General features: G+C 39.7%; 1 protein-coding gene across 4 annotated transcripts in view; it reads left to right on the forward strand.

The window, feature by feature from the left end:
- Window positions 1-18,008, forward strand: part of TULP4 (TUB like protein 4) — a 150,720-nt gene that overhangs the window by 99,869 nt on the left and 32,843 nt on the right. For all 4 annotated transcript variants that reach the window (XM_054630706.2, XM_077175437.1, XM_077175436.1 and 1 more), the window contains 3 exons: window positions 10,205-10,385; window positions 12,859-12,993; window positions 17,215-17,381. In XM_054630706.2, coding sequence (XP_054486681.2) covers window positions 10,205-10,385; window positions 12,859-12,993; window positions 17,215-17,381 — 483 coding nt within the window. The remainder of the gene's footprint in view (window positions 1-10,204; window positions 10,386-12,858; window positions 12,994-17,214; window positions 17,382-18,008) is intronic.

Here is an 18,008-nt window from a genome sequence, read left to right on the forward strand (position 1 = left end):
ATATAAAACAAACAGATAAAACCCATCACAGCTTAACTGTCTAATATTTTGGACTGTTTTTAGAAGCATTTCAAACCTTCGTGGCAAACTTGCTATTAAAATTAATGATTTCTGTGTACTTGTGCTAAGAGGTCTGTAAATATTTACTAAGCTATTTCAGCCTTTTGTAAACAAAATATGTGGGGGGGTTATATAAACTGAAAATGTTTAAATATTTTTGCAGAGTTTTATATATTTATACTGGTGGAAGATAGTAACATTGTTTTTGCTCTTTGCTTGGGAGACTTGATTTTTATGATGGTACATAATAGTGACAGATTTTGTGGGAAAAGTAATGTGAATTTTAAGTGGTGTTTTGCCTTTCTTTCTCCCATCTCTTTTTATTATATTGTTTTCAGGCTGTATTGTGCTATTTCCTAAATAATAGATATCTCTTTTTTTCTCCCCTTTTTTCTGATAGCAGTGTATAGCTGTATTAGCATTGTTTTTCCTTTGCCTTTTTGTCTCAAGTAGGTTTTTATGCATCATTCTGCTGAGAATACAGCTTCTAAAAAGAAGGAAGGAGTAAACTTAGCTTGGTGCACTGTTGTCATTTATTGGTTGTGCTTTCCTTTTTCACTAGCAACGAGCAGCTACACTGCAGATTTTTGTAGTCAGATGAAGACTTTTTAGGATTTGCCTTGAGTTTTGGGGAGGGTAGGCAACAAGGATGTTCTCCTTGGAGCCTCTAGGGCTCATGCACAGCTTCAGGAGCTATGGCATCTATCTGTGGGTTTATTCCAGACAAATTTTTCCTGCCAGAAAGCCTGGTCTGTGCTGCACAGTTACTGAGCAGGTAATTGGAGGAGCAGAGCAATAAGGTGATACTTCAATGTGCTTTCTTCTTCCCACTCGCTTCATCTGTGCCTTGCCTAATCTTTCCCTGGATGCTCTTCATCCAGCCTGCAGAGGCAAGGCACTGGGAGAGCTAACGAGATGGTGCCATTTGTTCTAGTCATGAGAGCTGTGCCATGGGGGTTGTTTGTGGGCTGACGGCATCAGGGCTCGTTTTCTCAGCAGCTCCTGCAGTGTTTCGTGTCAGGGCTGTTTCAGATGAGTCTTGCACAGAAATTTTTCTCTTAATGACTCTGTCTGAAAGGAGTAATACAACTGTTTTAATGTTTTGCTCGTCCTTGTAGACAGGGTGTTTGATGTTTGTTAGTGCAAAAAGCAAATGCCTGAATGGATTTCTGCATCCCTTTGGAAGCATGGTGTACTAGGATGTACAGATCAGCCTCAACAGTGCACCTTGTAACTCTTTCCCTTTGACTCTCAGGTCACAATATTGCTATTTTAGTTGACTGGAATCTGAAGTTTAAATGCTGCACATTCTGCCACATCTTTGCCTCCCTCAGGAAAGAAGAATGTTGATGGCAGTGACAAGCCAGAGGTGGAGGGAGAGATGAAAACTTGTGCTATTCAATTAATGTGTCCACTTAGCATTTTTATACCCAGTGCTGTTTTACATTTTTGAAGCATCAATGTTTGAGTCAGCAAAGTAAAGATGAGTGCAAATAGAAACAAGACCAGTCTCTGTGTGGGAGGTGTCAGGAAGAAAGGAGTCATTTGCCTCTCCTCTCACCTTGCTGGCACCTGTACAGAAGATTTGGTTCTATAGCCTGAAGTCTTTAGTTCTCCGAGACAGGGAGTTTACTTGAACTTGTGGTTTTGAAAAGCTCTGTGCTATGCTTCAGCCCTGAGGCAAATAGTAAGCATGAGGCTTTGCAGTGCACCTCTGCAAGGGAGCAGCATGCACTTAGGCTGTGTTTTAGGCAGTGTAGGGAAAAAATTGAACCTTCTGCAGGAAGGTGCTTTCTAAGGAGAAGTCATATGTAGGTTGGGAGAATTGCTTTGTTTGTTCAGATTTTGAACTGGTCAGGAGAGGGCACATGAGTGGAAGTGTAATTCTTACAGAGGAAAAGCTCTCCAAACTGTGAAGGTTTTACAGCATTTTTCAGGAAAAGTCCATTATTCCACTGCCAAAGCCACTTGGCTGACAATACTTTGGCCCCAGGATCCCTTGGGTTCATCTAGAGCATTGTGGTCTTTTCACTTCAAAATAAATGTAGCTGCCAGTGTGGTTGATTTGAACTTTATCATCACTGGTACTTAATCCATCAATTTTTTGGAAGTTCAGTAAGAAGACCAGGAGCCAAATGGGGTCTTGAACTTGGGGTCAGATGTCCTCAAGCCTGCAAGTAGTCTGAAACCTTGGTGCCAAAAACAGGGATTAGAGTGATTGAATCTCGAGGAGGATGTTGTGGATTTCTGCGCTAGGTTTTGTCTGGGAAAGAAAGGCCAAGTTTCGTAGTAATAGCAGAGGAAAGGTGATATTTTTGGAAAGTGATACCACATAGTCTTTCCATTGATTGGACAAAAAGAGATAGTATACCAATGGAAAGAAGAAGCAATATCTCTTTATTCTCCAAAACCTTTCCCATCAAGGTTTCATCCTGCATGTGTTCAACTTGAGCTCTCTGTTCTTTGTCCAGGATCCAGTTTCTTGTCAGTGTTCAGATGTTGAGGGATTGTTGGCAAGCTAAAAAGGAATTAATCCTTCCTTGCTTTTTAAGAGAATAGTCATTCTTCTTCAGTGCCTCATTCGGTAACAGTTTATTACTCAGCCTGACTCCATGTTGACTCAGTTACACTTGACCTCACCCATTCCACCTATTTCCTGACCATGCTGAGTTACTGCTCTCTGCCAGCACCCAAGACCTCGAAGGAGAGGGAAGAAGTTAAGGAGCTAACTTCCATCAGTGTATAGCTTAACTCAGGGACTTCTTGATTTTATGTTATGAAATTCAAAACAGCAAGGACATTGCTTCTAAATTGCTTTGGATTGCGTTTTCACTGGTTGAGAGTGCTGTCCTTGTTTCTAAGTAATACTATTTTCAATTAGGGAAAAAAAAAACAAACCACAAAACCCCAGCAGAAACTCTCAGACTTCTAAAGCTCTGAATGAGATTTTAGCTTCAGCAGTCAGCATATCTTTCAGGAAATAACTAAAACCTGACTTGGGAATAATGCAGGAGACTGCCAAGTGTATCAGTTGACTTCTTTTCCTGATTGAGTGTTTGTTGGTAAAACTAATTGCATTTTCCCACCAGATGTTGTTTTAGTTGCTATGTATAATTGCATGTTTGTGAAGAATATGTGTTTTCAGAGGCAGACTTTCCTGGCAGTTTTGTGGGCAATCAGAAAACAACACTGCTCGAAGAATATCCCAGAGTATTTCTGCTGTGGGAACTCAGTGGTTCAGGCTTGGAGTCCTGTCCAAGTTAATTGTCACAGAAGATGTTCTGTAGAAGGTGTTCAGCTGTTGGACTTCTATTCATTTTGCATGCTGCTTCAAATATAATTTTTTTTCACATTTTAAGTAAACTGAGGCATATCATTAATGCCATGAACATTATATAGGAGGGCAACTCTTCACTTAAAAATCTAATTGCTGTAAGATGCTTGCTCAAAAAATGTCTTGAGAGTCAAGAAGGAATATAGAAATATGTATGCCTGGAGTACACAAGTCAAAATTAGTCCAGGTATCATTACAAGAATGTGTAATAATCAGTCTTTCTGTGATTTGCTAGAATGCTTTCATATAACATTTCATAAAACATCTTTGCCTGGACAATTGCTTCTATCCCCACATGTCCAGAGTAGTTAATAGCTTGAGATCCTGGTTTTAAGACTACTTAAATTTTTGACCCCTGAAGTGGCATGCAAGACTGTTTCTCATTTACAATCATTCAGCTACATTATACTATTTTAGAGAGAAATAAAGCCAGTGCAGTTTGAATCCCCAGTTTTTAGTATTTCAATATTTATTAAATGGATTCGTCACTGAGATCTCTGATGGATTTACTTTGCCTTCTCATTTGATGGCTTTGTAATAGTTATCTAGATCCTATGGACTTGGTAAAAGAGAGAATGAACAAGCCTGAAAGCAGGTAATTCAGCCAGTGCTGCTTTTGAAAGGATTAATGACCTCAAATGAGAATAACACCGCTGTATGTATGTTTATAAATGTGGTTAGCTGAATGATCCTGGGCTGTAGCAGCCGTGGGGGGGGGGGCTGGTAACTGCTCACATCCAAAGGAAACAGTCTTCCAAGATTTTTGGACATAAAGGCAGTCAAGAAAAATCTAGTGCTTTCCCCCTGAGCTTGTATGTGAATTTTAGTGATGTCTCTTTTTGTGTCAGTTCAAGAAATCATTTTACAGTGGCTGAATTTTTAATGGAAATAGAAAAAGTATTCAGCAGGAGACCAGCTGTCTCCCTCACTCTGATTTTCTTTATTTCTCTCTGTATTTTGAGGTAAAAAGAAGGAAAGCCAGAAATATGACACTGAGAAAAAACAAACTTTCACTTTTTAATGTATCCTAAGAGGAGTTTGCTGCACTGTCTCCTGCTTTGTGGTGGGAAACAGTAAACAAGAAAAGCCCAAGCAAAATGCTAATATTACATCTAAATGGACTGCAGAATGCTGGAGATAAGCCTTGGCAAGACTGACATTCGTTTGTTCGACTAATGAATGAAAATAATTAATGGCAATAATTTTCCCTGCACTTTCTTTGTTACTAAGCCTACCTGCATAAATAAAAGGTTGATCCATCATTTTGTGTATTTATCACTTTATAGTTCAGTTAATTTTGAATCAGCAAAATAGATTTATCTCTATTAGTGTGATGGCAGTATGGTGACAGCTGTGAAGGCTGTTCCTATCATAAATACTGAAGTTTGTCCAGGTGGCTAAATCAGAGCAAACAGAACTAATTCAGCTTCCTTGAACTGCTCAGCCTCTTCTGACAGTGTAAATGGTTGACCTTATTAGCATTTTTGCAAAGTGTATTTTCTGAGGTGCCTAGTTTTTCCTGTAGGGGAAGATGGGGGAAGAGACTGAAGAAGAAAGCATAAAGGCAGGTCTAAATCTTGAGAAAGTGAAGGTCAGTGAAGCAAAACATAAAATGAGGCAGCTGTGAATGCAGAGCTGTGCGGGACAATTTTTTAAGTGGCAGCAGTGATACAGCCTGCTATGATGGCACCAAGATTTTAGCAGGTTTGTGTGCCAAACACACACACAAAGGCAAAGAGTAAAACAAAATACTGAAAGGGTAAGGTTTCCAAGTGGTTAAGAAGAGGAGTCCTTCAAACTTTGAAAGTACAGCCCTGGAGAATGTTAAAAACCAAAAGTGGCTACCTGTCCTGTGGGAGAAGGGAGATCTGTAACTTGAGAAATTGCTCAGTGGAGTTACTGACAGCTTAGCCATATCTTAGGGAAGATTACAGCACTTAAGATTTAATGACAGATTACATTAATTTTCAGAATGTTTCAGTGTGTTCAGGAATTTAGATCCAATCTGTTCATGCACCTTGCATTGTCCTACAAGGCAAGTTCTGCCTGTATGTGAAAATTTGCGGTTTTAAGAACCAGATTGTACTAGGATGGAGTTTCCTAGAATCATTTTTAGTGCTGTTGAAATTAATGGAGTCTATGAGTTGTTTTGTGTTTGTGAGTTGTCAGATGTTTGTTCTTTGTAGAAAGTCAAGAGGATCTGTTAAAAATCCCAAGCCAGCAGGAGTAAAACAGATGCATGTTCCTTTTTTAGCTTTCCAACATCACAATACTGGAATATCTCACTTGCAAAGTGCTACCCTAAAGTAGCCTCCAACAGCTTTATATTTGTTCCAGCTGCTATAGCAAATCCAGCTTCTAATGCTTTAACTTCAGCTTCAGTCAAAGGTTTGGTTGTTTCCCTGATGCAGAATGACAGTCCCTGTTCTGAAAATGTATTGATTAGATTTCCTGGGAGTTTTGTTTAACCAGCAACATTAGAAACCTTCAGTGTTAGTACTAAATGTCACAAAGGGAGGCATCTTGTTTTATCGATATTTTTCTGTAACATTATTGACTGTTCAGTTTGTACAACCAAAACCTGAGATTGGGAATAATTCTGCCTTCTACTTCTCATATGTATTCCCATTATGATAAAGTTTGAGCATTCTTACTGTTGATGAGTTCTATTTACTTACATTAAACCAAATTAAATAGCAGCAAAATGTGTTATGTGTCAAAAAAGCACTGGTCTTACAAAATTATACTTCTGCAAAACAGTGGGCTTCCTGAGCTGGACCTTCAATGTACCAGGTCTTTGGTCACTCCACTGTAGTGTTGTGAATCTTGGTGCTGCCAAACCCCTTTCTGCTGGTGCTATGTCTGGTCCAGAGCATTGCAGCATCACAACAGATCTTACAGGAACTGCGGAGTTCGGCGCAATATTACTGAAATTTACGTAGCAAAGCCACCCAACATGTCCAAGCTGTTCCTCTTGAGCTGAATTTTTAGCTTCTTGGCTGTTGTAATATTAATCTCTTCATAAGAGGAATACTTCAGAGCAAAATACCCCATCTTTTGCTTACCATATGTCTTTTAGAAATTGGTGTATTTCAGACTGTTAGTTGAAGTGTCTTTGATATCTTGGGCATTTAAGGGGGTTGCAATATTGAATGCTAAGTTTCATGGATGATAGTTCAGAAATCTTTGCTTGAAAAATCTATTAATTTACCAAAACTAGGTTGTGAAACTCACCTCAAGTTAGCACATAGACTGAAGAGGTCAGTGCATTCCAGAGAAGGGTGTTTGTCAGGTATTCAGATTTGTTATAACAGATAGAAGTCACCCCAAGCTTGGGTTTCATGGGGAACTAAGACACTTGTGTTTCAGAACTGAACCCCCCTTTCATCTCTGGGTACACTTGGAAAGCCATGTGTGCTTTCCCAGTGCTGTTAACCACAGTTTCCCTTGAAAGCACACAACATCTGGGCACTACAGGAGCCCTGCATTTGTGTGACTTTATTCAGTTGCAGCTTCACTGTAGTGTAAGCTTGGTCATGTGTGATATTGTGTAAAGACATACTGCATTTATGTTGTGGTACTGACTCACACTCAGAAGGTACTGGGTGATTTTAGGTGTTGGGTTATTGGATTTTCCATATTCTGCAAATGCAATTCTGCAGTTGGTAATACATGTAAGATCAGTTGTAAAAACAAGCAGTAGGAAAGGAGAAGAGATGAGTCAAGAGAAGAACAGAACAAGGGGCCAAAGAACCACTTCAAAATAAGTACTAGGGTTTTTTAAATTATTATCACTTAGCTTTTGTGTTCAAGGGTTAACAAACCACTATAACTTGTTCCCTTTTTCAACATTCTCTCTGACCTCCTAGATCTGCAAACACACACACAAAAAAATTATTTAAGTATCTAAAATGTAACTTCTTAATTTCTCTGTTAGATCCTTTAGGGATATCCTGTGGCTCAACCTTTTGTCTGAAGGTCAAGAGAGTTTTATTCATCTGACATAAGTAGCTTGAGTGTGGCATTTATAACCTGAGTAATGTTATGGATGATAACACCATTAGACATTTTTACAGCTTCAGCAGGAGTTCAGCCAGCAGGACTATCAGGCTGATAAATGCTTTCATCTTAAAGGTTGTATTGCTACAATAACCCTGAAACTTACAGCTGCTCCTTGAAACCTACAGCCTGGCTGAAGAGATGAAGTGTGCCCTCTGATATTTCTAGGTTGCTAAAGAGCTCTCTCAAGTTCCAGTGCAAGAATTAATATGCTGACATGCAGCTGTTCTGAACTGGAAATTACTGAGGACTTCATAATTTAAAATTATTTGGGGGCAGTGTTACTCAAAAGAATTAGCTTTGGATTGAGATGAGACTGAACTGTTGAGTGATGAATACAAAGATTTTGTTCCTACCCAATTATAAAATGCTTCTGCGGGGTTTTAGGAGGCAGACTCTTGTACTGCTATTTTCAGAAACAACAGAGGCTCAGCTCCCCTCTCTGAGTATTTGCAGTTCCAGAACTTCTTGTAGACTAACTAGAAACTAATCCCTAGTAGACTGAGAGTGGTGTGAAAAGCTAGCAGTGACAACTGGTAGGATTTTGCCTTTGTAAAAGTTTGTTTTGTTGAGATCAGAGAGTGGCTGTGTTGAAAATGAATAGTGACAGTGGCCATGCACTGATCATGCATGTGAAAACAGTGGAAATAGTGAACAGTGTGAAAGGAGATGTGATGATACAAGTGGAAAAAGAATAGAATAAGGGATCACAAGGGAGGATAGTGTGAGATGAACAAAGGTTGAATGCTTGCTCTTACACCTAAGAATAGTATTTTGAGGCTTGTAGCAAACTTCAGTTGCTGTTTTAACCCAGCAACGATTTAACACAAAAATATTTTTAACCTGTAATGATTACAGTAAGGCAGCCAGATACAGATTTTTTTAAATATTTTTGATAATGGGAAACAACTCCATTGTTTTCCTTAAGATTTTGATGACTTTATGGGAGTTCTGTTAAATTGCCATTCTAGTTTACAACCTTCATTATGTTGATCATTAAAAGAACTCTAATTTTTTTTGTTTGTTTTGATTTGTGGTTGTTTGGGGTTTTTTGTGTTTTGGGGTTTTTTTGGTTTGGTGGTTTTTTTTTTCTTTTTGTTGGTTTGGTTTGGGTTTTTTTGCTTTGGCATGTTTTTTGGGGTTTTTTACTAAGGCTTAAGGAACCACACTTCCTTTCTGAACTTTCAAAAGTGCAAAAATGACAATTGCTTCCTAGGAGACTACTGTTGAATAAGTGTGATACAGTACACACATTGCTTGCTGCAAGTCTGACACAGCCTCTCAGTAGGAAGATAGAAAAGAAGACCTCTGACTGCAGAGGTCACTGAGGGTGATTGCAGGCTTTGAACAAGAAGTGTACATGGAGATCTTAAGTGGGCTGTGATTCTTCAGCTTGGGAAAGAGATGACCAGGCAATTACATAATAGAGGTCTGTAAATTTGTGACCAATGTTAAGAATGTAAGTAGGGAACAATTATTCGTGTTTCTTTCAGTGTAAAGAGCTAAAGGTTGCCAAATGAAATTATCAATTATCAGAGAAGAGGGATTGTGGGGTTTTTTTTGTTGAAAGCTGCAGGAGTGTGGGGGGAGATGCTTGCTCAGTGCATCCTGTTCTTTTACTCTTCTCCAAACACTTGACCATTCTTAAGGGTAAGATCCAAGGCTAGGTGAATTTCTGACCTGGGCATTTAATTGTTAGAACCTTAAATTTACTGGAAATAGGTGGTTGACTGAAGAGCAAGTGTAAGGTTTGAACTTCCTTTGAGCTTCATTTTTAATGCTGGCTAGTTTTCAAGTTGATGGGTGCTTTTAAACTTGCTTTAAAGTGTATTTGCCTCATACAGAATTATGTGACGGCAGCAACAGCCTTGGCTAATCCATTTATTGCTTTAGGATTTATTAGTCCTTATTTCCTGATTTTTCTCTTAAAATTCGTCAAATATGCAAGATCTTAACTTTCTTAAATCCTCAAGAAGAATTTATTAAAAAGGAAATTGCAGGTTCCAGTCAGTCTGACTTCAGTCTGTGATTGGCTATGGAGTTGTTTAAGGACAAGAAAAAACTTGGATTATCCATTTTCTGTTTGAAATGGTGGGCGGAAGCTCTTCTCATCTCTTCCTGGATGTGCAGCATGTTGCCTTATTACCTTCCCCTTGGCCTGTGTTAATCTCCTTCCAGCTGCCTGATCATACTGCTTTTGTCTCTTTTTTGGTTTTGGAAGGCATTCTCCCACTTTGTCTACGCATCAGCTGAATAACCTGTCCTTCTCTATTCAGCTTTCTATTTCTCATGAACCATTTGAAATCTCTGCTAGGACCTCACTTTGGTCAGCTGTGTCTTTTCTTTTGATATTGTTATGACTGATGCACACCTTTTCTGCCACCAGGTTTAGGAGTTTTTGTATTATCCAAGAATACTAAATAATCTGTGGTAGCCTTTCTGCCAGCTCAATTTTGGTAATAATCAAGTTCAAATGAAGTGTAATGTCTCATATTAAAGTGAATGAAATGCATCCACCATGAAACATTACTTGCTCACAGATTTTACAAACTTGCCTGTAGACTCTGCTGCTTTAACTTCATTCTTCACATTCATCTTTGATTGCAGGGTCCTATTCTGGCACCCTTTCACATCCATGACTGCTTTGCTTTCAGTTGATTTCCAGGATGGCTGGTTAATGACAACATGCATTTGAAGGAGGGCCCCGTGGCTGACGTTTGGTGGGACTGAGGGTTGTTGTGTCATTTTTAGGTACTGTTTGGCACTGCTGATGGACAGGTTATTGTCATGGACTGCCACGGGCGCATGCTGGCCCACGTGCTCCTTCATGAGTCAGATGGCATCCTCAACATGTCCTGGAACTACCCCAGCTTCCTGGTGGAGGACAGCAGCGAGAGCGACACGGACTCGGACGACTATTCCCCACCACAGGGTAGGTCCTGTGCACATCCTTCTGCTTCAGCTTTGCACCTGCTCATGAAGGCATCCCAAAGGCCAGGGCGATGTCACGCCCTACAAAACCAGCAGGGTGGCCACAGTTTCAAGCTCTCGTGGAGCAGAGGGCTGGTATGGGAGAGTGGGTTTGTTCCAGCTCTGCCACCAGCCTTGCTGCAGGTCATGCCTCATCTGTGCTGCTCTGCCTCTGCACAAATGAAATAACGTCACAAAGCTCGATAAGTTTTCAGTAAGGCTGAGTGAAAAACAGTAGACATGGATATGTCAGGTTTCACTGATAAGCAGGCATGAGGTATTGCAGTGGTTGGTGTGTATGGAAGTACAGAGTGCAGCCACAGAAATTAATGCACTATTATATAGATTCATGTGAAAAGGCAGCAGTACTAGACATGGTGTGAAGTACTATATATTTAGTGTTATCTCTGTTTTGTAGGATTTCTGTAAAGCTCATCGTTACAGTCCCATCCTTCATAGTCCTGACATAAAGAGTTCCATAAATACTGCAGAAGGCTCAGAAATGAAGATATTTCCTGCAATGACATGGGGTAGAAGCAGGGTGACTGGAGTTGGCTGGAGTTATTAATTCACATGCTTCAGAGCACATTGCCAGTTTGAGTCAGGAATAAATCCTTCTCTCTCCTTAAGTCTCAATACAACTTGTTTGGTGAAATATTTTGGTTTTAAAGTCTTTGGAAATCATCAGTAGCAGAGACTTACGAGGCTTAGGTGCTCATGCACAGTCTGTCCCACCCTTCTCATTCAAGTAATGACAATGCTTCCCACTGATGTGATTGATCACTTTATAAGCTCTAGGTGAGCTGTTCCTGTGTTTCAGTGTATAAAGCCTGAACTACATTAAGAACTAACTTTCTATAACACTCAGTGATTGTACAGTGAAAATTTTAAATACATAACAATTATTCAAAAATAATTCTGAATTTGGGTCTTGGATCTGAACCTCTGAATTGAGGACTTTTTCAGTTTTAACTCTAATTTGGATTCACACTAAAAAATCTACCTTTTCCACTATATAACAAGCTTATGTATTTAACGTATATTGAAGGAAGATAATCTGATCACCTGGTAAAATGTTAGAATATTTTAAAACTGGATTTTGTTCTGGCTTTCATGCCTTACTTCTGGTAATGGGTAAGATTTCTTCCCTTAGAAGGAAAGAAACTAACTTCAACCTAGCAAGCTCCTAAAGCAAGACAGACAACAACAATAAATTGGATTTTTCCTGGGGTTTTGTTGTGTTTTTCAGAAATACTGAGGTTCCATTTGGAGGATGGTGAAATTGCAGATGAGAGCTTAAATGATCCAAATGTGTGTGTTAGCTTTTTCTGAGTCAGTCAGGGGGTGGGTGGACTCGTTACAAGCCTATTTTAATGATTACCCAAACATGATCTGTTTTCTTTAGAGCAGATGCAGCATAAACCTCTCAAAGGTGACAAGCCTTTGACTCACACAGATGTGTAGGAAGGACTAGAAGTTTGTTGGGATTTTCTTATTAAATTATATACACACAGAGGTGCCAGTTACTAGACATTCTTCTCCAAAATTCTTTCTCATCAGCTTTTTTACAAGTTCAGGAAACAATACTACTCCTAACTGGTTCTGACATTTTTGTTGACTGGAAAGATGTTGGCTGGGCCTTGACAGGCACTTAATCAGGGACAAGTGGCATCTCCTCTCAGAAACTGTAAACAGGAGTTAAACACCAAAAGCTGCAGATGCCAATATAGGTCATGAAGTATTTGAGCAAAGGAATTTTAGTGAATTGCTGAAAAACAAGCTCAGAGGACCAGAGAATTTGCAAAAATGGTTTTTAAAGCCAAGTGTTCCATTTGGGCTCACCTCTGCTTTTGGGTGCATTGGATCCTGTTATGCAGAATGGCAGGTATCTTTTCATGCTGCTGCCTAGACATTTAGAATGCAGTAATTTGTGAAAGGTCAGTATGTTCTCTTTGAAGTTCTTAAAATGTCTCTGTGTGACCCCAGGAGGAGTCCCTGGTACCTGCCCAAGCGAAAAGGGTATAGAACAAATTGCTTTTAATGTCATTATATTGTTCATCATGCTGGTTTTCAACTGAGATTCTGAGGAAGTCTTCTAAGGCACTGGTTTTCCATTTTTTTTTGTCACTTTGGGGAGTTGAGAATGGAGAAAGACTGAAAAAACACCACAATGTAACATAATAGTATATGCATAAATCACTGTGGATATGGTGCAGCGAAAATTGACAAAGTAAAAGCACTGAGGTTTCACAGAAACAGAGAAGCTTAACTAGCTAAACCTGCTTTGCTTGTGCCCACAGATGTTGCAGAAATAAGCAGGTAGAGAGGCTTGGAACAACTCCTGATGGTGGTAGGCTGAAGTACAGTGTGTTTTGACCTGGATGTGATTATTTTTGGTTGCTCACCTTTTGCTCACTCAGAGCCTTGTTTTGCAGATGGACCAGCTGCCTATCCAGTCCCGGTGCAGAACACCAAGCCACTACTGACTGTCAGCTTCACGTCAGGAGACATCAGTTTAATGAACAATTACGATGACTTGTCTCCCACTATCATCCGCTCAGGGCTGAAAGGTACGAATAAGAAGCTGTTTCTCCCTCTCCCGTGCCCTATTTTTCTTGTATTTTTGATGATGTGTGCATAGGTTACATTGTTGTGCCTCTTGCTCCTTAACCCAGGAGCCCTGAGCGCTGTTATTCCCGTTTCCAGCAGTGACACCTGCTGGAGGAAGAGCAGTTCTTGGCTGATGGAGTTTCTGTGTTTGAAAAAATGCTTCACAATATTTTTGAGATCGTGTTTTTGTGGCAGTTTTGTAGGGCAACTGATTTGCTCTGCAGTTTTCCAGCAGAGTGCATTAATATTATTACAGTTCTTTGTGTGAATGTCTCTGCTACGTAACACTTCCTTTGCATGTCTATTTCACAAGATCTTCCATGCTTTTGGTAACCTGTATAAATTGCAATTCTGCTTTGGTTCTCACAATTATTGAAAACTTGCTAGAATTATTAATTGTCAAGAGGCAAGTTGTTCTGAGAGAGAAAACATTCCAGTGATTATTACTATAAATTTTGCTAAGTGATCTGCACAAATGTTTGTACAATCAGTATTCCATGTAAAATCTTTAACTCACATTGAAATTTTTACTGTTCTTACCTATTAAAAATGTCCTTTACTTTGCCAGCACTCTCTGTGCAATTTACTGTGCTTTGCCTGCAGAGATATTTTAATTCGATACAGCACATAGGCACATGCTTAAATATAGGTTCCACCGAAGCTTTTTCATCTCCACAGGTGAATTAGTTTTAAATTAGGTGAAAAGAGAATTAGGCTGTTGGAGCAGACTCTTAGCTGTTCTGAAATAGTGGGATGTTTTTGGTGAAAAGTTGCCCTTACACTGTCCCCACAGTTTTTTGGTGGTCCGTTATGTACAGTAGTCTTGGGAGGTAAAAACATCACCTGTAAGGTTTCTGTTCCATTCCTTTCTCCTGTGCCAGCCCCAGAAATGTGTGAGTGCCAAAACGCAGCATCATGAGACAACCCTACAATCCAGAAAACTTCATCAGTGAAAGGATACCAAAAGTGTGGAGAACTGGGGCCAACTTGTGATAATCACCAATGGGTCTGCTCAGCATTTCTACAATATTAGAGTAATCAGGGTACAGAGCAGTCTTGAGTTGTCATCTAGTCTAGCTTTCAACTAGAAACAGTAGGAGAAACAGACCCCATCTTATTCTCTGTTTAGAGTTGCAGGGCTCTATCTTGCTGAGGATGTGTGTCCTGTTTCTCCTTCGCCACTGACTTTCACTGGTGCAAAAAAGATCCCTTAAATTTATTACCCTCCTGTAGCAAAATATTAATGTGCTAGATTGGGTAGGAATATTTTTATTAGTTATAAGCTTGACTACATTTTTGTCATCAGTAGACAAAAAACATGCAGCATCTTACTGGATTGGGAATGTGTGTGAGACAGAGAAAGATGATTGGGATATTGTTGTTTTAAGCACTCTACAGTGGAAAGTATTTTATGTCTGGTTCTATGTAGATGTTCACACTTCCTGTAGCTTCATAATTTTTTTCAAGTGACTCTAAATTTTACTGGATTTTATCACAGGCAAGAATGTGCAAGGACTGCAAGTCCTTGTTCATGTGTTTGTGTTTAAAATCTCAAAGTATTGCTCTGTGATCTCTGCAGCAGATATCCTTGCCTTTATTGGCCGCTGTAGGCTACTCATTGTATTTTTAAAGTAGGCAACTATGAAATTATTTCAAGCAGTAGCAATATATTTTTAATATATAGAGAATATACATATTGTACTAGTTTTGCAGAGTTGTCATTTTACTGATAATATTTCTGTTAAATTGACAGAGGAGAAACCTTGATAATTTGATTACCCAAATAAAAGTTCTTTTGATCCAGCTTGAACAGTCCTGGTAGTTTTGCGAGTCCTGGTGGAGGTCCTGAACTGTTCAAATGTATCCTTTATTTTTTTGGTGCTTTTTAACTCTGATTCTCAGTGCACTGCTTCCTGCAGAACTGCTGAGCTACATCTATTAATTGTACTAGTTAGCCACAACTACTGCCTCTAGAGCTGTTGCACATTTACAGTGCTCTGTGTTCAAGGTTTGCTGATTTCCATGCCTGTGCTGGCTGGAAAGTAGGGGTGACTGACCCACTGATTCACTTGTAGACCATTACCCTAAATGAAACCTCCATTTGATTTTTAATCTCTCTGCTAGTGCTGAGAACCTGTTCACCAGTTATTTTGTGTAAAGGTCCAGTAGTCATTGAAGATCCTCCCAGCAGTGCCAAGTCTGTCAGTAGAGCCACAACGCCCTGGAGGGATGCTGCAGTCCATATCCACCCCCTTTGCTGCCTTTGCAGCAGTCTAATCTAGGACTTTGAGAGAGAGAGAGAAAACTGCTGGACATTCATCTTCCTCTTGTCATGGGAATCAGCTGAAAGTTTTACCTGAGGACATGTATCCAAAAGAGACAGTTTTTTCATTATGGTAGTTCCGTAGTTATCCAGTTACCAAAAGTGGAGCTGATCAGCTTGCCTTGTTTATTTCTAACCTGCCTATTTTTTCCTGTCCAAGAAACATTAATTAAATCCCATTGTAGGTTACTTAGAGGACTGAAAACTAAGAGAAAACAAGAGGCATACAATGCCTAGCTGTGGAAAAATTACCTTGAGGAACATGCGGCTTCCCTCTGATATGTACAGAAGCATAATTCCCATGAGAAATATCAGAAGGTTGAAATAATACAAAGCCATTTTAAATTACACATAAAAGTCCCTATAAATGACAAGTTGACAACTTGAAACAATTTTGAGATCCTTCCTGCCAACTCTCATTTCTCTCTTGCTTCTTCATTTGAAGACAGCTTCTCGCCCACAAGTGTCTTCAAAAGGTTCTTGGCAGACTGAGCATCCCAGAGCACAAAAGTTTTGTCTTTACCTTCACTTTGTCTCAGCACAAAATAGATGCCTTTCACCTCTGGTTTAAGAGTAAAAAGATTTAAATACTAGCTTGGTATTCCTTCAACATGGAAATCTGCCTTCGAAACACAAGCAGAAATGCAAAATGCTTTTTTAGAATTACTCTAGAAGTGTGACAAAGAACTAGAGGGTATGAGTTTGAAATAAGCATCCCCAAATTAAGCTGTGGGCGTCCCTCATCATGAGGTGCCTGTAAGAGAAGTAACTGATATCTATATTCATATCCATGTATATGAGAGTCTGAGCAGTCCCTGTGTGATTCCAGTAAAACCCTGATAAGCAGCTGAGTTGATTTTTACAAGTCAGAATCACAGAATCATTAGGGTTGGAAGGGACCTCTGGGGATCAGCCAGTCCAACCCCCCCGCCAAGGTAGGGTCCTCCAGAACAGGTTGCACAGGGACTTGTCTTGGTGGGTTTTGAATGTCTCCAGAGAGAGAGACTCCTCAGCCTCTTCCTCTGCTGCCCTCAGTGTAAAGAAGTTCTTCCTCATGAGGTTGAATTTCTTGTGATTTAGTTTATGGCCATTGCTCCTTGTCCTGTCACTGGGCACCACTGAAAAGAGTCTGGCACCATCCTCTCTGCACAAAACTTTGAGATAATAATGAGGTCCACTTTCTGGCTGCTCTAGACCAAACCTGCCCAGCTCCCTTAGTTTCTCCTTGTAAGAGAGATTCTCCAGAGCCCTCATCATCTTTGTGTGATGGTGGCAAAAGAAAACATATGATATGTGGGCCATCTGTATTTATGGACACAATCCAAGTGCTTTTAGGTTCATGCTATACTGTTGTAACTCTAGTTTGAGTGGTGTTAAAAGTTACATTGACAGCCATGAGAACATGAGGCATTGCCAGATATTCTGCTTTTTTGCATTATAGGCCTTTGCAGACAAACACTCTTTGCTACTCTCTTAGTAAGATTATTTATCTGCATATTAACTTGATTCCACTTATTTACCCCAAAGCTGTATGTAGGATCTTCCACATCAGTTTCAACATCTCTAGTAAATTCTTGTTCTTGTGTGTTTAGGAGCAACTACTGATTACATTCTAGACTCACAATAGAGTAAAAAGAATGTTTTTTACACATTTTTTTCAGTTTACAAAATGAAGAGTCTTTCTCAAAAGTGCATCTGTGGCATATTTTCTACTATTTCAATGAAAGGATATAGGTTTCTAAGTACTTAAGGAACTTCTGAGAGCATGTTTTATCTGTTCACGTCACTTTGCAGCATCTGGAAGTGCTGTTCCTGTTGTTTCTAGTGAGTGGTGATTCAGACATCTTTGTGGTTTCAGATGTGGTGGTGCAGTGGTGCACACAAGGAGACCTGCTGGCAGTAGCAGGCATGGAGAAGCAGAACCAGCTGCTCGACCTCAGCAATGGCTCCCTGCTGAAAAGCGCGCTGGTCAAGTTCTACAATGTGCGTGGGGAACACATCTACACCCTGGAGACACCTGTGCAGGTAGGAGGCATTTTTAAAGTCTGTTCTCCCTGCTTTGCTGACATGTTTTTCCCACTTTAGCTCATTGCTGTAGACCTGCAATGTGGAAAAGGTTGCAAAATGTCCCGAATCCATCCTAAAACACAATATAGATAAAAATGAGCTATAAACAATGGTTGTTTGCATTAAGGGAGACATGCAAGACTGCACCTGATTCTAAGGTCCACTGTGGTAGGTATTGTGGAAATACAAAAGGAGAAAGTCTGTTTCACAAACTCACTGGGCCATGAACAGACAAACAGAAAAAGAAAATTCCATTGTTTTATGGATAAGTGACTGAGGAGAAAAAAAACTGAATAATTTGCTTAATGTTGTAGCAGAGCCAAGAGCAGGACAAAAATATTCCAAGTCCAGTATCATAACTACCAGATTATTCCATTACTGTAATTTTCTAATGTACAATCATTTGGTGTGATGCAGTAACCTCAGTCATGTAACTTGCAAAGTTAATGCCAGCATATGGTCTGTGAGCTGCTCAGGAGCAAAACATGCTTCATAGGTGTTTGCTGGTACTTCAGAGCCCAGCTGAATTCTGTGTCATTTTCTGCAGAATAGGGATGACTCCATTCTGGCTTCTGCTGCTAGTAA

Source organism: Agelaius phoeniceus, chromosome 3, assembly GCF_051311805.1.
Source record: "Agelaius phoeniceus isolate bAgePho1 chromosome 3, bAgePho1.hap1, whole genome shotgun sequence".
NCBI classification, from domain to species: domain Eukaryota; kingdom Metazoa; phylum Chordata; class Aves; order Passeriformes; family Icteridae; genus Agelaius; species Agelaius phoeniceus.